Here is a 20838-nt window from a genome sequence, read left to right as displayed (position 1 = left end):
GATGGTAGGGACTTCCAGGGTCTTTCACAAAAAGCGCAGAGGGAAGAGAGAATGTCAGATAGGTAATACTTGCAATCTGTATTCTTACTGGGAGAGAAGTGTTGGTTTTAATCAGTTTGTTGGAAAATAGGACTGTGTGTTTGGGAGGCAAACACTGCTCTTCGCTATTGGTTGGTGTGGTGGAATATATACAGCTTATTTGTAGAAACAAATTTCAGTTAAAATATATTTTATGATAACTAATAGAAATTTCAAAAAAGTGTGTTTAGTAATGACTAGGAAGTGTTACACAATAAAAAAAGAAGAGTTTCTGCACGATTGTTTTGTTTTCACTGCTGATCATGTCTAAGAAAAATTGTAAAAAAATTTATATGAAGACACTGAATAACAGTTTCCACAGTTTTGAGTTTAGGCTCCATAAAATCTCTAAGCCACTTTTAAATTGGGATCTTGCTGCAGTTCATTGAAGGCCTTCTGATTTTCCATGTTTGTTTTAAAAATAGAAATGTACAAGTTTTCATTTTCTCTGGTGTCCCCAGGTTTTCAGTGTTTCTGAGTTATGCGCAAATTTGGCTTTAACTCGTAGTGTGGGATGTAAAAAGAATCAAAGTGAAAACCCAGAGCTTTCCTGGCTCCCGTAATGAATAGCGAGTGATTTGCCCTGTTTTTGTGGGAAGAGAGCGGCCTCTCCATGACCACAGGACTTCATCTGGGCCGTGGGTTTGGGGGATGCAATTCTAAGCTTCTGGAAATGGGGCCTTAATGGAAATGTTGACAAGATCATTAACTATACTAGCAGTGCCGGTTGCTCCAGAAGCCTGGATTTACCTCCAAATCCCTAACGCCAGCTCTTTCTGGCATACGGGGGGCTCTACACAGCACATTTATCTGCAGAAAATTATGGAGTAGGCTCTAGATCCTGTTATTTTTTAGTTTTGTGAAGTTCACTTTTTCAGTAATTGGCAAAGCAACTACTTAATATTAAGGGAAATAGTAAATGGCAGGTAACAGTAATGCATTAATTTTGGAGAGCACAAGAAAGGTAATAAGAAAGGTAACAAGAGGCTTCTTCCCTTCTAATAGAAAATAGCCACCCCTTTTCTTCATTTTCACATGGACACTGCTTTATTAAAGTCTCTAGAACTACTTTATGTTAATGACTGTGGAAAGAAAATTTCAATATCCTTCCTCATTTTTCCTTGGACTTTTCTGAAAGTAATCCATAATTAGATTGTGTATTCAGCTGTCCCCCTCCCCCAGGTCATATTTCAGTGAAAGGACACACGGGCAGCTCTGTACGAGTGTTGTTCAGGGGACTTCCAGACTATATTGTGATACTGTCTTTACTGTTAGCAAATGTTCTTCTATTTGAACTTACGTGGAAGATGGATGGAGTTCTCTCTTTTCTCTTGAACCAGGAATTAATTTGGGATTTTTGACAATTTGGAGTAAACAGCTTCATAAAAGGTAACCTACTTGCGGAAGAATAACATTTAGGTCATATATGCATTTTGGCTATAAATAGCTCGATGACTCCAGACCGTGGTCTGAGGTGCAGAGCTGAGCGGGCGGTGCTTAAAGGATCAGAGTTCGCGCAACAAAGCCCGATTACGGACAGGTCCTTACATCCGGGGGCTGGCATGTGGGCACTTGCTTTTATTTATCTCGGGGGTGTTAAATAATTTAAAGAGAACCTTTGTTTAAGAAAATGGGGTTCTGTCATTCTCCTTCCCTCTGCCTCGCTTTCTGAACAAAGCCAGTTGGAGACTCACCTCTGAAATGAGTGTTTTTGAGAGAAAAGACCTAAGCACATTGTTCTCAGGCTGCCCCCACATCAGGTCTGTTCTGGCCAGTGGGGCCGAGTTTCTGCCGGCGGCTGCTGCCTGGGATAGTGGCGTTTTGTGTCCTCTTTCCCCTAGTGGGGGAGGTGGGTGGAGTTTCTTGTGAATGCTGCCGATTCTGGTCGCCTTTTATTCATTTCTTCTTCTTAGAGTGGAAATGTAGCTTGTTCATAATGGATTATTGATCGGTCTGAGAACAGCAGCCGCCTCCAGGCCTGTCATCGGCAGTACTTACTCTCCCAATAGTGAATGCATCACTTTATGGGGCTCTTCGGGACCCCAGTCTGGGGACTATAAGCCTGTAATTGTTACTCGTGCACAGAATGGTTTGTAAGGAGAGGAACTCTTCATTGTTGTGATGGAATTTTCCCCCATTTGTTCAGAGAATAGGCTTTTTGTCTCAGTAGTAAAATAAGCTTGTCCAGGATGTTAATGATGTATTTTAATTCATGGCTCATAATACTACAGTGTAACTAGTGAAGCCCGTCTCATTGTTTCCCAGAGAACAAACACACACAGTATACTAAAGCACCAACTGGGCCTCGCACCCACTCACACACGCACGGGCTTCTGCGCAGACCCCGTAGTAGCTGTGGCCGGGACAAACCGTGTCTGAGAATCGCCCTTCAGAAATGCACCAGTGGTAGCTGCTCTTTTAGATTTTGTGATTTGCCTTTTGGAGCCGTCATACGCCTTTGCAGACAGCCCTGTAAATATCCTGAAGCATTCTGCCTGCTTTGAGCTTTTTGGGGTTTTCCCTTCCTCCCCTCCCCGGTTCCTCCCATTCCACCCCAGCCCATCCTCGGGAATGCCCTGTCAGCAGAGGTGTCGCGGGGCCGGCTGCAGGCCCCCTGCCCCCGGGAACACCCATCCCTGGCTGGCATCGGTGCCCCCCAGAAGGTTTCAGAGAGGAGGCTGATGGGGTAAGTAAAGCCACATGGCGTCGAGAGAGTCAGGGCTGTTTCAGGACCGCCATAAGGTTAACGCGTGAACCAGAACGGAAAACAGTGCCACGCGAGAGAGGCATTTGGAAAGCAGCAGGGACGTCAGTTTGCCCCCCTTCCCTGACACATGCTGGCTGCGGGACTCCTGCAGGAAACGGGACTTTCAGTTTTCCTCTCAGTCCTTTGTTCCCCCGTGGTGTCTCCCAGTCAGCTTTGCTTGGTTTCCGCAAACTTGAAGAGTTAGGTTGTTTTGGAAATGACCGTAATAGGAGAGCCTGTTTGATTAGCCTTCCTGTGCCTTTTTCGGGATAAGGTTTTGATAACTCAGCTTCGATAGTTGTAGGGAAATCAGTACAAAACCATTCAGCTTTTGTTTTGCACTGGTTTAATTCACAGAGCAGAACATGGCAAGATTTCCTGTCGAGCCAGAGACATACTTATTATTTTTAAATGTAAGATGTTTCACACTTTTTCCCTGATCATGCCATGTTTAACTGCTCAGAACATGACTGTGGAAAATAAGGAAGAGAAAACCTCCACCGCGTTACTGATTTTTTCCCTCGTGAAGTGCTGGAAAGGCTAGTTAGGAGTGCTGGAATACACTCAGATGCCTGCCTCTTGGCCGCTGATTGTGAGAGTTCATGTTGTCCACAGAAGGCTTTGCAACTGGAGCCCATGGGTGGGTTTCTTCAGTGGCTCTGGGCAAGCCTCTAAAACATCAGAGAGCAATCTTTGAAAATAAAACACTGCTTTTCACTTGAACAGGTATCTCATATTCAGATGATTTTTCTTCGTGCTTCTTTCGAAACTTGAGTTAAGTAAAGGTAGTTTCCCAACCTGTGTCTGTGTTTATCACAGCCCTGGAGCTTCCGCAGGGCCTGGGAAGGGCGGGGGAGTCGGGGAGGAGGAGGGACAGATGGGGGAAGAGGCCCTCCCTGTTCCCCAGAGCTGCTCTGCTTTCAATTGTGTTACTGGAGTGACAAGTAGGATTCATTTTTTTTAACTTTTAGGAAAAGTTTGCCAAATTCGGAAAAATGGACATCCACACACACGCACACACGCACACACGCACACACGCACGCCCGCCCCTTATCCTTTAGTTTCAGCGGTTGTTAACATTTTGGTGCATTTGCTTTCTCTCCGTCTCTCTCTTTTGTAAACCAACTCTAAATATTTCATTACACATCTCCAAAGGGTAAGAACATTCTCCTATATTACCAACTTAACACAAGTAAGAGAAGTTCTCAAATATCCTCTAGTACCCAGTCCATTTTGAGGTTTAATTTCTGTGAAGACTTCTGGAGCTACAGTATGTTTGAACGTGCTTGTTGTAGATGATTACAGCTGTTGGTCAAGGGGTTTTTAATCGTGTTAAATAACCTGTTGTAGTGTAAAGGACAAGGGCCCAGTTAATCTAGAGGTGTTCCTGTTAGCTGTTTTGAATCCAGCTTTCTAGCTGCTGTCCTGTCCTTTTACATTTGTTAAACTATATATTGTCATTTCCAGGGACTGGGTGCCTTTGCATACTTCACTGATATTCACTTATTGAACAACTATTTATTCATCCTACCCAAAATGTATTGAAGATTTATTCTGTACTAAACATTGTGGCTTGCATGTGTTAATTTAAATATCATTGGAATATGATAAAATCGATGTCATTGCTATCATTACATTTTGAAGATGAAGAAGTAGACTGAGGAACAGAGAGGCTAAGACACTGGCTCAGGGTCACACAGCTGACCTCAGGTAGTGGCAGAACTGGGTTTTAATCCCAGGTAGTCTGGCTGCCCCTTACAACATGTTGGGTCAGCAGACTCTATCAGTGGCTGAAGGAGGTCAGGAAGGCTGTGCTGTACCTGGAGCAGGGTGGCTGGTCAGCCTCATGACAGGTGGGGTGGGGATGTGGGCATGAGGGAGGCAGAACATGGGTTCTGGGAGGCTGCTGGGCTGGAGCAGAACTCAGGGCCCTAGACCTGGGGGTCCAGGGGAGCTGTGGGGTTCAGACTCTGGGAAGCCAAGGTGAGGAGTCTGTCTTCATCTTGGAGACTTGGGGGGAGCCTCTGCAGGGCTGGGAGTCTCCTGGAGACTGGCCCTATCTGTGCTCTGGAGCGATGGCTTTGGCTTGAGTTGGGTGCATGGATTCAAGCGTTAGTTGGGAGGTGCAGCTGACCGGTCATGGGGTTCTTCCTGGGCACTGCGGAGATGGGTGGGGAGTGGGGAAGAGCCAGGGAGGACCCGGGGTTCTGTGGTTGGGTCACGAAGAGTACTTAGAATTCAAGCCACACCAGTGTGGTTCCCAGGTGAGCCTAGGTTCTCTGGGAAAACCTGGCCAGTCCTTGCAAATACAGTGATCGCTTCCCTCTTGGCCTTCCAGAAACTCCTCCTTGTCTTCCTGGTGCACTACCAGCATGCTTTTTTATGGTGTGGTCTCCTGTCTGAGTTCCTTGAAGCCGGGCGCTTTTTCTGAGCCATCTTAGATTTTCTGGCGCCTGATACGTGGCCTTGCACTTGCTAGGTGCTCAGAAGCACTTGTGCAGCGATGCCATCGTTAGCAGCTGGCCACGCTGCCCAAGGACTGGAACTCCTCTGAGGAGCCTGCTGTCACCTGAAGGGCCTCGGGGCCATGGACAGAGGCTGCTTCCGCTCGTGTTGGCGCTGTACATTCCCCTTGGGTTTGTGAACATGGTTTTCTTTCTGGCTATGTGTGTTGGATGAAGGCTTTGCGGTGCTTGTTTCTGAAGCAATTTCTGTAGTGTTGGTGGGGTTAACCCTGGGTACACATTTCTTCACACCGGGAAGTGTTTCAGCAGATCAGCTCGGTGTGTGTCAGGAAGTGACTTTTCTGCACTGTATTAGGTCAAAAAGGCAGTCCGTCTCACCTACAGAAGGGATTTATTAGTTGAAATATTGAACCCAGATTAAATTTATCCCAAATTTAGCAAATGTAAGTAATCTGGAGAAAGGCACTTAATTTCAATTGTGTAATATAGGCAAAAAGGGGAAGAAAAGGAAAACTCCGAAAGTACAACAGCCTTAATGTGTATGTATTTAGATGCTTTTAGATGTATTCGGATGTTCACGTGATTAGTTTTAAAGTGTAGCCACATATGTTGTTTTCCACTTTTATGTCTTGTCCTTTCTTCAGCCTCTCCCTTTCCCCATTGCAATGTATTTTTATGAGTAAACAGGTTTCTCAAAGAAACATTTTACTTCTTCCTGTTTTTTAATAAGCGTGATTGTTACCTAAGATTTTCAAAATGAAGTATTTTTTTATTGCAAAAATTATATAAGGCATTAAAAAAAAGTAGCTTTGAACTGTTGACTACATCTGTGGAGAAACACACGCACACAGAGCAAGAGATCCATTGGAAATCTGCTTTAAAACCCTCATCAGCAAGTCATATTTATGCCTAAACAATTAAATTACAGTTTTGTCTGGCAAGTTCCCAATTCCAGCCTTGGAAAAAGTTTGAAATACATCTTACCATAACAACAAAACTGTGATTGAACACACAGGCACATCGTGCGTTCCGATGGGTCCCTGCTGTCGGATGTGCGTGGGTGCCATATTGCACGTCAGCTGGACACGGGGGCCGTACCCTCTACCCTGGCTCTGCACATCTGTGTGGCTGCAGAACTTTTCCGTATTCACTCTGGATTGGGTGGTAGGCTCGGGTTCACAAGTTTTAGAAGGCTGGTTATCACCAGGCCCTTGTGTTACAGGGAAGTTGGAACAACTTGCATTTGGCGTGTGTGTGAGAAAGTGAAATCCAGCAGCCTGGGATGGAAATGGCTGTGGTTGGAACCGAGGTGGGTAACACTTGATTACACGGTGCTGCTCCTACGGGAGGCACGCCCCATGAGGGACCAGGATGAAGGTGGAGAAGGCATCCCATCGAAACCCTCCTGGCTGGCAGAGCCTGGCAGGCTTTAAAAGATAGCCCATCGTGCCCGGAGGGCTGCCAACGTCCAGATAATCCTCCTAATTGGGGCAGCCGCCCATGGTGTGTTTTGAAGTTGGAAGCTCTGAGGACGGCATTCTTGTTCTTTTTTTGGAAGGGATGCCCTTGTCTTAAATAACAATTTTTGCCTGCAGCTAAAAAGAATGATTACAAAGATCTTTCGATTTGGCCACTGAGTAACCCCTTAGGAGAGTTAGTTGCAGAGAGTACATTTTTGACTGTTTCTTTAAAGTTTGAGAAACTTTGCTAGTCAACTGTGGACATGAGGAGGAGACCACTTGGACCGGAGCAGCTGTGCTCATGGTTCCTTAAGGTAACGGGGGTTTGGGCTTCAATCGGTTATGTTTCAGCACCTTCTCCGTTTCTCCATCTATGTATCTTTCCCTTCAGAATGTTCTTAAGTCCTCTAAAAACACATCCTGTGCAGTTCTTTCGGATTTACAGCAGGGCTTGTTTTTGAAAGCTGGGACAGGCAGAGAAGTAGTGAGTAGGAAATCAGAGAGAAAGAAGAGCCTGCTTGTTGATTGCAGGGCATGGTTAATGCTCTTCCTTGAATGTTTGCCTGTAAATTGCAGGGCTCTGCAAGTTTTGGGGAAAGCTTTTGGAAATGGAGACGGCATTCTCTAGTCACTGGGTGCCCGAGGGCCAGCGTTCGGGCTCTGGCTGGGGTAGGGGTACTGGGGGGTCAAGGCTGTGCAAGGATGGGGTGGGTCTGATGCTGGTACAAGGGCTTCTCAGATGTACAAGGGCCATGCTCTGTGGCACTGTGCCATCTGCTGCTTAGCCGTGGTCATGGCCTGGGATGCCGGGCGGTGCTGCTGAGCTGGGCTAGATGGGGCTGTATTCAGGTTATGGTGATGCATGAGCGAGAGTGTCTGTATTTCCCCAGCACTCCTGAAGGTACCTGGGCCGGAAGACCTGCAGGGCAGGAAGCTGCCTGGGATGAGAAGAGGGGCCTCAGTGCCCGGTGTGGGGTTGCCTGGATGTCCCTGGGGTCTGGATGCTGTGGGCTCTGAGGGGTCACTGGATTTTATAGAAGGAGGCATTTGCAAGGGGCTTCGGTGACACATGGCTTCCTCTTGTTGTTTCTCTGTGCTTGACATAGGAGGGGATGAGCTGAGGGTGTGAAGGACACAACCAGAAAGCCACGTGGCTGGCGACTGGGAGCATGAGGGCTGGGACCAGGGTTCCCATCTGCACGTGCACCCTTTGTGCTGGACGCCCTGTGTTGGCCGTGACCCTGCGACCTACACACTAACAGGTGCGTGGCTGCTGGCACACAGCCGGCTGCCATGGAGGCCGCACCTCTGGGCGTAGACCCCAGGAGCTGCTGCTCTGAAGGAAGGCAGGAGCTGACAGCCACAGAGCACACACTTCTGGAGATTAGTGTGTCTTGGCACTGAACACATTCCCTTTTGCTTCATGGGGCACTTGAGGGCTGCCTCTTACAGCCCTGACCAGGCCTGGGCTCTGCCTCAGTGAATCCTGTCTTTGTAGCTGGCTTCTGGCAGTTTCTCTCAAACTGGAGAACTATCTTAACATTTAACATCCTTTATGAATAAACGTTGGCGGTCCGGTGAAGTCTGTACAATTATTTCAGAGCCACCAATTTCCAGGGTTTTAGTTGTTTTTCTTTTTCTCCCTGTAAATGTATTTTCCATACGATGGTTCACACTTGTAAGATTTTTATACCACATCAAGTAACTAAGTCAGATATAAATAGTGTGCTTCATTCATCCTTTGAATACCAGATTCAGCATTTCTGTGGGGGAGTGAACTGGGACCTGGGGAAGGACGAGGCTTCCTGTGAATCACTTGCCTGATCAAATCATCATAAATCATTACAGTCATCCACAGCGTGTGCCAAGACCAAAACTATTTGACAAAATCATTTAAATTAGCTTGGAGTAAAAGGTCATTAGGAAATCTTCCTGGTAAGTTTATTTATTTCTCCAGTTTTTTGGGGAAGTTTAATTTATTTTATTTTTTTGAGATGGAGTCTTGCTCTGTCACCCAGGCTGGAGTGCAGTGGCACAGTCTCAGCTCATTGCAACCTCTGCCTCTTGGGTTCAAGCGATCCTCCTGCCTCAGCCTCCCGAGTAGCTGGGACTGCAGGTGCGCACCACCACGCCCAGCTGTTTTCATTGGAGCAGGTGGATTTTGGCTCCTCTGGGCGGGTGGCTTTCTCGTGCCCGCTCTGTTGCTTGGCTCTGCTGGGCGCATCCCTGGAGGAAGGGGCGGACCTCCATGCTGCTGCTTTTCAGTTGCTGCTGAGGCTGCGCGTGTTTCCTTAGGTGCCTCCAAAGCTTGTCGATGGGGCTTTCTGGAAAGACACCGTGAAGCCTGTGATTCTTGATAGGGTTTCTACCTGGCACGGTATTTGCCTGTGAGGGGACTGCATGGGGCTCTGTTCAGAAGGCTCCTGTGTTGCTGGTGTCCGGGCTCTTGGGAGTTGAAGTGTTAATACAAAATGCCCAGATCCCTGACCCCTGTGGGGGAGGTCTGGGGACACTCGACCCCCGACACTGATTTCTAGCCCACACCCCTTCACCCCCTCGGGTCTGTTGTCAGCATTCTTCTTTGTGTCCCATCTGTTTCTGTGAACACCTTGCAGGCTGGAAAACTTGGAGCAGACAGGGAGCTGCCATCCAGGGCTTTTCGGGGGAGACCCTGTCGTCTTCGCATGGAAGCTGTGTGTTGTGGTTCCCAGCCGGAGACATGGCGCTGCTTTGGGTTTTGTAGATGTTTAAGTAGGAGTCCTTAGTGTGTGTGCGGTTGTAGGTTTATAGAAACACGCTTCCTTTCTATGTGAAATCGCTTGGGGTTTTTAGAACATCTGTCCATCTGGGTGCCTCTCTGTGCACATCTAGAGCCTGCCCCTGGAGGGAGATCCTTTGGGCTCTTGGAAGCAGGAACTGGATTTGTTCTCTGCGGAGCTGGGCCGCTGAGCAGAGCCTGTCCCCGGGGGGGCTGTGTGCAGCCCCTCCCTCTCAAACCCACCCACGCGCTGACCTGAGAGCCTTGGCATCTCACATCCTTTCTCACTGACTCCCCTTTCTGCTTCTTTACCTTCCCTTGCGTCAGGTGGAAATCCTGTTTTGACTGCAGAGTTACTTTTCTGCCTGCACCATTTAGGCCTCTTTGGCTGGATCCAAGCATTTTGATTCCTGCATCCCCCGTCCTTGGTGGGGCTGTTCTGTGCTGGACACAGGCACACTGTGGCAGGCTGCCCTTGCCTGTGTGTCGGAGGGAGCGGGCCTCTGCCCTCCTCACCTTCTTGTGGGTGGGATGGGCATGCAGGTGGCAGTGGTTGTGCAGGGTGGTTGATGCCCACTGTTTTCAGGCTTGGGCACAGTCTCTAGGAGCAGTCCCAGCCTCACAAGGAGGATGCTGTGGGAATCTGACCTGCGGGGTTGTGGGGAGGCAGAGATGAGAGCTTGCGTGGTCTCACCAGGTTGGGGATGAGCTCTGAATCGGGGTCCCAACTCTTCAGGGACCAAAGCCTGAGGTTCCTTTTCGGGGAAAGCAGGTGGGGGACCAGGGGGAAAAGCACAGGGCCCAGAACAATAGGCAATTATGAGCCAGGCCAGAGAGTGGGCTTCAGACACTGCGGCCAGCGGGGGTTATCTGTAACCTGTCTTGTGGTCAAGCACACGTGCAAGTGGAGTCAGGCAGGATTGCTTTGGCCTCAGGGTCCTGGGGCTGGCACTTTAGGAGCTCAGAGGATTCTTTCCACACCCTGTCATTTCTCCTTTATTAAAAGCAGTCTACGCTGTTAGCATAAGACTCTTTTCTCTAACGTCTACACACAGTTACGTACAGTCACGCATTGCATAGGGATGTGTCAGTGTGGGCCCACATGTACCACAGTGGTGCCCTCGCATTATAATGCCGCATTTTACCATCGTGCTGCACTTAACTACAGTCTTCAGCACTGCAGCCTGGTGGAAGGGTTTGTGGCCTAGGAGCAGTGGGCTTCACCGTATCACCTAGGTGTGTGTGGCAGGCTGTGCCACCTGGGTGTGTGAGTGTCTAGGAGGTCTGCAGAGTGACAAAATCACCCAACAGTGCATTTCTCAGCTCATATCCCATTCGCTAAGTGGCACGTGACTGTGTTTGTGAATTGCGGTCACCTGTGCAGCTCACCTTCCATCAGCCCAGGAACTTGGCCCCTGTTCTCCTTCCTGCCCTTTTCCCAAACCTTGCTTCCCTCTGTCCCCAATTGCCACGTGGTCTCCTTGCCGAATAGTTTATATTCATCACACTCCTGCATGCTCTGGTACCACAGTCTCTCCTTAAAGATTTGATACCTTATTGGGAAAAGAAAATTATTTTAGTGCACAATCATTAATTTTTTGTTAATCATTTAACACAATTCATTATTGATAATTAATTGATACTGATTTCTTAATAAGGTAGGCGGCTACTCTCCTCTCTATTTGAAATGTTGTTGGTGCTCCTTTTCTTAAAGTGGGTGGGATGGGTCTGTTTTGGGGAGCACGTGGGCACCCCCCCAGCCATGCCTTCGCCCTCTTGGCCCGGAGCTCTGCTGATGATGTTCCGTGTCTGTTTCAGGTGCTGGCTGCCAGCTGCTGCGCCCCCCCATGTAGAAGGTGCACCTCCTGGGAGCAGGCACGTCTTTTCGCTCTTCTGACCATGGAGAGATAGGACAGTCCCTGCAGCCTGCGCGACAGAAAGCTGTGCCGCCACCACCGGCCGCACCCATCCTTCGGATGGATCGCAACAGAGAGGCCGACATGGAGCTGAGGCGAGGCCCCAGCCCCACCAGGGCCTGCCGGGGCCACGAGGTGGACGGGGACAAGGCCACCTGCCACACCTGCTGCATCTGCGGCAAGAGCTTCCCCTTCCAGAGCTCGCTTTCGCAGCACATGCGCAAGCACACGGGCGAGAAGCCCTACAAGTGCCCCTACTGTGACCACCGGGCTTCTCAGAAGGGCAACCTCAAGATTCACATCCGGAGCCACCGCACAGGGACTCTGATTCAGGGGCACGAGCCGGAGGCGGGCGAGGCGCCGCTGGGCGAGACGCGCGCCTCCGAGGGCCTGGATGCCTGCGCCAGCCCCACCAAGAGCGCCTCGGCCTGCAACCGGCTGCTGAACGGGGCCTCGCCGGCCGAAGGCGCCAGGGTCCTGAACGGGGCCTCGCAGGCCGACAGCGGCAGGGTCCTGCTGCGGAGCAGCAAGAAGGGGGCGGAGGGCGCCGCGTGCGCCCCGGGGGAGGCCAAGGCAGCGGCCCAGTGCTCCTTTTGCAAGAGCCAGTTCGAGCGGAAGAAGGACCTGGAGCTGCACGTGCACCAGGCGCACAAGCCGTTCAAGTGCCGGTTGTGCAGCTTCGCGACGCTGCGGGAGGAGTCGCTGCTGAGCCACATCGAGAGGGACCACATCACCGCACAGGGGCCCGGGGGCGGCGGCGGGGCCGAGGCCTGCGTGGAGAACGGCAAGCCCGAGCTGAGCCCCGGCGAGTTCCCGTGCGAGGTGTGCGGCCAGGCCTTCAGCCAGACCTGGTTCCTGAAGGCGCACATGAAGAAGCACCGCGGCTCCTTCGACCACGGTTGTCACATCTGCGGCCGCAGGTTCAAGGAGCCCTGGTTCCTCAAGAACCACATGAAGGCGCACGGCCCCAAGACGGGCAGCAAGAACAGGCCCAAGAGTGAGCTGGACCCCATCGCCACCATCAACAACGTGGTCCAGGAGGAGGTGATCGTGGCCGGCCTGAGCCTCTACGAGGTCTGCGCCAAGTGCGGGAACCTGTTTACAAACCTGGACAGCTTGAACGCTCACAACGCCATCCACCGCAGGGTCGAGGCCGGCCGCGCGTGCGCCCCGGCCGAGGACGGGGCGGAGGGGCCCCCGGACACCAAGCAGTTCTTCCTCCAGTGCCTGAACCTGAGGCCGTCGGCGGCCGGCGACGCGTGCCCGGGCGCGCAGGCCGGACGGCGGGTGGCTGAGCTGGACCCGGTCAACAGCTACCAGGCCTGGCAGCTGGCCACGCGCGGCAAGGTGGCCGAGCCAGCCGAATACCTCAAGTACGGGGCCTGGGACGAGGCGCTGGCCGGGGACGTGGCCTTCGACAAGGACCGGCGCGAGTTCGTTCTGGTGAGCCAGGAGAAGCGCAAGCGCGAGCAGGACGCGCCGGCCACGCAGGGGCCCCCGCGGAAGCGGGCGAGCGGGCCTGGGGACCCCGCGCCCGCCGGCCACCTCGACCCGCGCTCGGCCGCGCGCCCCAGCCGCAGGGCTGCCGCCACCACCGGCCAGGGCAAGTCCTCCGAGTGCTTCGAGTGCGGCAAGATCTTCCGCACCTACCATCAGATGGTGCTGCACTCGCGCGTGCATCGCCGCGCGCGCCGCGACAGGGACAGGGACAGCGATGGGGACCGGGCGGCGCGCGCCCGCTGCGGCTCACTCAGCGAGGGGGACTCGGCCTCCCAGCCCAGCAGCCCCGGCTCCGCCTGTGCCGCCGCCGACTCCCCGGGCTCCGGCCTGGCCGAGGATGCTGCCGAAGACAGCGGTGAGGAGGGCGCCCCTGAACCTGCACCAGGTGAGCAAGGGCAGGTGGCCCGGGTGGCCCCTGGGAGCCCAGGCTCAGGGGTTCCTGCTCCCAGGTAAACGTATACTCAGGTAGCCCCTCTCATTAGCCCCTTACCCAAGCAGGCCTATGCTCAGGTGATCCTGGGCATCAGGACTCCGTGCCTGGGCGGCCTTGTGCCCTTGCCCAGGGTCCCTGTGCCCAGGTGGCCCCACAACCAGGAATCTGCCTCCCCCCGCCCGCAGTATGGACTGGAGCTCGCGAACGCAGACGCGGGCACCCCATTCGCTTCCCTTGCAGCTCCTTTCAGTGTTTGCTTAAACTCACACCTTTGACCGCTAGGGTTGATGGTCTCACCTGATGGTCTCATCTGTCATCCTAATTTCTGAGCAAAGAACACCAGTATGGATCCCATCTGAGATATTCCCCCGCTCTTCCTTTTATTCCCCAGACCCAGTTCTCACCATACAATGTGCATACACACACACACACACACGCGCGCGCGCGCGCGCGCGCGCTTTCTTCCACTCAACCGGGAAGAACACTGTCTTCAAATGGGTGTGCACTTATAATTAATCTCCTTGGATTCGGGTAACCCTGTGGTTTAGAGACAGTGAATTGGAGCAGATTGCTTTCCACGTAGCAGCCATGTAAATATTTAAAGACAGCTTGGCCAACTCTGTTTTCATAATTCTCCTACTTTCTATAAATTTTAAGCATTCTGATATTTCCTTTATTATTTTTTGTTTTCCATAATTGTTTTAAGTGGAGAGTGATGTTTTAGTTCTAGAACTTCCGTGTTTCTCCACAAAGCAAAAGGTATTTTTCTCTTCTCTGCAAACCTGTTACTGACTGTTGCTTTTTACCTGGACCTTCAAGAGTGATAGAAATCAAAGCCCATGGGCAGGGCTGTTTATATTCGGTGGTGAAGAAGATGACTGCTGTATTACTTCAAAACAAAACAAGACAATGTCATTTTTCCTTGTTAGAGATCTGGCCAAATGTGGACAGAGTTTATTACAGTCTTCCACAGTCTGTTGTATGAGGGTCTGTTACACCGAAATGCGTATCGAGTCAACAGAAATGTGGAAGGCAAGTCATTTCTCCAGTCCTGTCGCAAAAGCTGTGCTGAAGCGACGCAGGTTGTGAGCTTACACATAGGCAAATGAGTCTTCAGTAGAGTGCATTGCAGCTTCTCATCACTTAGTCATTGGTCCCCGTGGGAGAGGCAGGAGAACACGGCCCTCTCTGAAAATGGAGTGCTCCTTCAATGCGCACTTTTGGATTCTTCGAATAATTTGTCATGTGAAACCGGGTTGACCCCATCATGACCCCTGGTTAACTTTTTTTCAGGTTTAATTCTTGGTGTTTTTTAATTTTTATAAATACACATTTTACTGATTATGTTTCAGTAGTACTCTGACTACTTTTTGGAGCACACATTGGATAAAATACTGGGCTGGCACTATGTTTTTTTTCCCTACTTTAAAGAGAAATATTCTTAATTGGAAAAGCTTTTGGGCCTCACCCCATTTATTTTGATGGTGGTCACGTGATTCAGAATAAGCTAATCTAGTAGTGCCTTTAAAAGTCAAGAAGTTGGAAAAATCAAACGATTTTCATCATAAATTAGAAGGTACTGTTTTCAGGTTCATTAAATTTTAGAGACTACTATTTATGTATTAGAGACATATATGTTTTTCTCTATATATAACTTTTTGAGAAACCTACCATAGACCTCAGATGATTTCCATAACAATACATATATCATAGTTGAATTTAACAAAAAGTTGGTGATAGAATACGTAGGATATTTTAGGTTATTGAGAGAGGACAGAAATTAATGGCATGACAGAGGCATAAAACATGGAAGAGCCTTGTAGGTGTATGTGGGTCACTTTCTGTAATCCCAGAGGACAGTAGCTGTCTACCTAAAAACACAAGACTTTCCACTGCAGTAGCAGGCACCTTTAATGACCCAGCGTAGCAACAAATGACTAATTCACGGATATTCCTTGAGGAGAGAGACCATGTTCCATCGATTTAACTGCTCTCTAAACACTGTGATTTGCGGGGCTTGGCCCGGGTCTTTCACAGGGCTAGCTTGGAAAAGAAACTGGGTATCTTGAATCTTATGTTTGAATCTGCAGCATTCCTTCCTTTTCCTGAAAAAATACATGCAGCTTTGGAAAATGCTTGCCTTTCCTGTTATAAAGAAGATTACTTAGTTCTTGAAACTTTCGGGTTATTTTGAATTCTCAAAGAACTCTGATGGGAAGGCTGCTTAACACTGTTAGAGCAGCTACGTAGAAATTCAGGAATGAAAGGTAACGGAGCGTCTCATAAGAGGCAGCCAGCCTGCTTGTGGAGCAGAGTTGAAATTGTAATTCAGATCCATGCGACCATTCCAGTAAAACCAAGTTGTGCCATAATTTTAAACTTTTTTTTTGACATCCAGGAATTGATTTGAATGCTATTTCTGGATCTGGAAATAATTTGCATTGTTAGATTAACTGAAAGAAACTCCTTTTTAAAATGAAATGTGTTTTGTCAGTTGAATGTTGCCATCTATTCCTCTGGAAAGTTCTGATATTCGTGTATTTTTATCCCCACTTAAGACGTGGTCCCAGAAGCTTTTGTTATTGACTTAAAATAGTAGAAGTGCAAAATTATGGGAAAAAAAAAAAGTCAGTCTTTGTGAGTACATTAATAGATTTAAATCCTTCACCGAGAAAGGTACATGGCGTGGATGGAAAGAACGCTTTTGGACTTGATAAAAAATTAGTATTTTTAGTAGGAAAGAGGAGGGGTGAAAGGGCATATGATTGGAGCTTATAAAAATCAACATTTTCAATATTCTCAAACACAAGTAGGCTCAGGGAGCTTAGAAACCATCACTAAGGAAGAATGAATATTGCTTTGCAAGGAGACATACAAACCTTCAGCATATGGGCCAAAATAGAACTCTAATGAGAAGGCATTTAGGCGACTCACGAATAACAGAAGCACATAGAGAGGCCGCACATCTTGGGAAGATTTGCTGTCGGAGTTCCTGGTATCCTGGCACTGGGATGAGAAGAGCCTGGGTTGGATGCTTGGTGCCCAGGTCACCGCAGACACTCTTAGGTGCCCGTCATTTGCAAACAGTCTGCCGTTTAGCTGCGTACCATTCAAGACTAATTTGATTACATTTTTCGCCATTTCTTGTTGTGCTGTCTGTCATGTGAAATCCATATTCCATCCTGTTGAAGCCACCCTCAATTTTTAGATGCTCACTGTGACTCAATAGGTCACACACCCTCAAGTTTTAGATGAAGTTGTGTGAAGTTACGAGTACAGTGGGATTCTGCATCTGTCGATAAAACCAACCACAGACTGAAAATCTTTAAAAAAGAGATGGTTGTATCTGTACTGAACCATCTTTTCTTGTTATTAATCCCTAAACAACACAGCAGAATTTATAGAGCATTTACAGTGTGTGATTCTAAGTAATGCAGAGATGACTTAGAGTATATGGAACATGCGTGGAGGCTGCAGGCAGGTGTTCACATCAGGGACTTGAGCATCCTTGGATTTTGGTATTGGGGGAATTCCTGGAATCAGTTACCCCCTTCCCACAAGGGACGATTGTGTTCAGCTGTTTTTGATCAACATAATGACAAATTATATTACTCAATAGAATAAAAAAATGCTTAGAACAAGTGCTTGGTATTATATGCAATTTGAAGAATTAAGGAAAGAGTCTTCAAAGAAAATAAATGTGGCCTAGGGAAGGAAAGGTAATTCAGGAGGAAATGGGCTTGTCTTCAGAGCATCTCTGTTTTCCGTCCCCTTGATGGCTACCTCCCTGCCCCCTTCCCTGCCTCCCTCCCTCCCTGCCGCCCTGCCTCCCTCACTGCCTCCTTGCCCCCTTCACTCCCTCCCTCCCTCCCTGCTTCCCTACCCCCTTCCCTGCCTCCCTCCCTCCCTGCCGCCCTGCCACCCAGCAGCTGGTCCAGAGAGCTCATCTTCTTTCCACCATCACCAGCGGCACTCAGGCTTTTGCCGCAAGGTGTTTGCTGAACATGTGCCTGGAGGCTGGCTGGCTGTGAGGAAGGCCAGGCTGCAGTCCTGCGGCTGGGCACAGAGGCTCAGCAGCCATCCTTCTTTCTTTCTGATGGAACACAGACAGCAATTAGAACACCTTAAGGAGGGTGAGAGAGAGAGTAAGAGAGAGAGAAAGAGTGTGTGTGTGTGTGTGTGTTTGAATGTTTGAGACAGGATCTCGCTCTGTCACCCAGGCTGGAGTGCAGCAGCACAATCTCAGCTCCCTGCAACCTCTACCTCCTGGGCTTAAGCCATCCTTTCCCCTCAGCCTCCGGAGTAGCTGGGACTACAGGTGGGTGCCATCTCACCTGGCTGATTTTTATATTTATTTGGTGGACATGGGGTTTTGCCATGTTGCCCAGGAGGGACTTCTGGGCTCAAGTGATTCACCCTCCTTCGTCTCCCAGAGTGCTGGGATTACAGATGTGAGCCACTACACCACTACACCTGGCCTGAATGATGTGTTATTACGTGTTCACCCCTTGAAACCTGATAAGGATCGAGGGTGAATCTGGCCAGCAGACGGGAGAATGGAATGAGGGGTGCGCTGGGAGGGGCATTTGCCAGTGCAGCCAACCCTTGCGTGGGTGGCCTGTATATGTTATTTCTTCTAAGTGTTTCTTCAAGGTGGAGCAGGAGGGGCTCTGACGGTGCCTTCATTCATTGACCTTGTGACTGAATCCACTCATGATGCTGAGTCTCCCGAGGACTCCGCAGTGTCTTGGCTCGGACGCGCTGTGGGGCAGGGCTCTCTGAAACAAGTCATGGGTTGGGAGGCGCCCTTGTCCTCACACAGTGCTTCATCATGGGTCCCATGGGAGGCTAAAAGTGATTCAAAGAAAGAGGTTGTGGACCAAGGAGGAGAGAAAGCCAGTGAAGCGCGTTCACCCAAGGGGAGTGCAAAGTGTAGACAGGAAGTAGCATCCAGTTTAGCTGGGGAGGAAAGTGCACACAGCTGGGAACGATTTTGTGAAAGCGCCGCTCCTCCATGGCCCGGAGCTGTGGGATGCACTCATTCTGAGGGGGTCTTGGTGGCATCGAGAGCCTCTATGAAATAGGAGCTTTCAGAATGCCTAAAGGCAAAACCCACAAAGCCAGCTCCCTTCAGCATCCAGATGGGTGAACTCGGTCGGACTCTGCCCAGTTCCTTCATCGTGCGCAGCCCCAGGCTCACCTTGCATAATATCTGATAAATATTCACACGTAGACTGTCTGCTGCTCCTGAAGTGCGGGGGTGACAGGCTGTCCCGAAAGTGAGAGCTGCTATGTGGCCCGTGCCAGGCCTCACACGGCTCCCTGGAGTATTTTCCCTAACCAAAATGAGCCGGAGAGCATCCAGAGGATAAAACCAGAGTGGGATCTGGTGAGACAGAAACTGAGAAGAATGGAGATGAGGTCAGCGAGGTGTAGGCCGGTCACAGGCTTTGGAAGGGCGGGCACAGTGGGCACAGCGGGTCGCACAGAGGGCTTTTGAGGGCTTCACCGGAGTGAAGGCAACCTCCATGGCTTTTCCCTGTACTGTGTTCTACAGAATTTGTTTAGCTGGGAGTAAAATAGGAGTTGGAAAACCCCGGTATTTAATTCTTGTTTAGTATAAAAATGCAGCAGTGTTCCTCAAGAGAAATGTTCAGATGTAGTTGACAGTCACGTGCAGAATGCCTTGTGATTTACTCAGCATCTTAGCAACCGGAGCCCACTCTTAATCCGCGTCCCGCACTCAGGAACACGACGGTGATTGTTCACGGGGCGCTGGGTGTCCTCGTGTGCTTCCCGAGTTATCAGAGGAAGATTAAATTATGATAATACTGCCTTATAAATACATTTTATTATATTCTGATTCTTTCAGCATTGATAATCTATGCATGGCATGCATGCTGATGTTTGCTCGAACAGAGTGCTACATTTTCTGACCTTCCAGAATGAATTTATTAGACTGTGAAAGGCGCTAGACTCTAGAGATTATACTCCAGGATTTTCTTCCCGTCACTGAGAAATACATGTGGGATGTACGTACTTGGTACTGTGAAACAAACATCAGGCAGACATTTTGGTTTGCTGGGAAAATTCACTTGATGTATTTCCTGTTTCTTTTTTGACTTGAGATAGAATCACAGAATTGTAGAGGTGGGAGGGAACTAAGAGGTATGCATTCTGTCTTCCCGTTTTATCGGCGAGGAAACGGGGGCACAGGGCAGGGTTGGCTTTTGCCCCATGCCGGATGGTGTGTGTGCTGAAAGGTGGCGTGATTGGCGGAGGACGCACAAGCTTGGATTCGGACACATGGATTTTAATTCTTTAGCCACCATGTCACAGTGTGGTATTACAAGTTCTTCAGCCCCTGGGAATCTGCAGTGCCCTGCCTTGCAGTGGGGGGGCTGTGATTCCTACCGAAGGAGCTGTCCCCGCCGCTTTTACTGTGTGTGCCTGGAACACCCGTGGGCATCCTACAAACACACTCTTTCTGTTGGCATCCAGCTGCCAGCCTCCCCTTCCTGGTATGTCCACGAGTGGCAGGAATGCGTGGTCCCGGGAAGGCTCAGATTCTGCAGCTGCGTCTGCACCTGTGCCCGTGTCGCACGTACGCAGGCGAGGGAGCCCGTTGACCGTGGTGCCCTGTGCAGAAGCCCTGTGGGGTGTGCTGAGTTTCCTTCCTGCCTCATAGGAAGTGACTTTCAGTGAGTTTTCACTGAAAGAGAAGCTCATATTCTTGGACTCCAGTGCCAGTGGATGCATTCACAGGTTCTTACCTGATGGAACCGTTTTCAGCTTTTTCTCTCTGCCTTATATACGAAACTTCTGTACTTCAGTTCTGCTTTCCATGCTAGATTTAGCATTTCCCATTCTGCAGGAGGGGTGGTGCTGGAGACGATTATCGGCCCTGAACCTGCAGGTGAATGTCACCATCACTGTGTCCTGAAGAAGTGATGCTCTCGATCCTCCCAGGACTGACTTGAACTTGTTACTCTGGCTTGAAATGGAAGGGCTCCTCTTTGTAGATTTCATCTATTCATAGTGAACAGAAACGCATGAATTTGGTTCCTGCACCCCATTCCCATGAGATAGGGAGTTCATGGGCTAGGCAGGATCGCTCCTGGTAAAGAGGGAGGCGATCCGATTCCAGTCTGAGCCGTCAGTTCCTGACCAGCTGGAAGAACGGACAGTAGCATTTGGAGCAGCAGGTGCTGAGCTGGGTCAGGCGTTGCTGAGGGGCTGTGCACGTGAGAAAAGGTGTTGGTGGTCGTGGTGGGGTTTCACAGCCGGGAGACGTGTGGTGCTGTGGAGTGGGTGCACCCCTATGGGGCCAGGGCCGTGGCACCCTGAGATGGTGCCTTGCTGCTGAGCTGCCCGGGAACTGCCTGGCTGCCCAGTCCTTCCGACCAGATTCTGCACCTGCCTGTGTTGGTCGTGTGGCAACCCTCCCGTATCTGTGCTGCGTCTAAGCCCATCCCTTCTCAG

General features: G+C 49.9%; 1 protein-coding gene across 5 annotated transcripts in view; it reads left to right on the top strand.

Moving 5' to 3' along the window:
- ZNF516 (zinc finger protein 516) overlaps window positions 1-20838 on the top strand; it is a 128438-nt gene that overhangs the window by 38894 nt on the left and 68706 nt on the right. For all 5 annotated transcript variants that reach the window (XM_032293767.1, XM_032293768.1, XM_032293769.1 and 2 more), the window contains exon 2: window positions 11326-13308. In XM_032293767.1, coding sequence (XP_032149658.1) covers window positions 11484-13308 — 1825 coding nt within the window. In that variant the 5' untranslated portion in view covers window positions 11326-11483. The remainder of the gene's footprint in view (window positions 1-11325; window positions 13309-20838) is intronic.

This window comes from Sapajus apella, unplaced genomic scaffold, assembly GCF_009761245.1.
Source record: "Sapajus apella isolate SASKATOON/1434 unplaced genomic scaffold, GSC_monkey_1.0 scaffold30, whole genome shotgun sequence".
In the NCBI taxonomy this organism is placed as follows: Eukaryota; Metazoa; Chordata; class Mammalia; order Primates; family Cebidae; genus Sapajus; species Sapajus apella.
The sequence above is the reverse complement of the archived record's forward strand: the minus strand, read 5'-3'. Positions and strand labels throughout refer to the sequence as shown.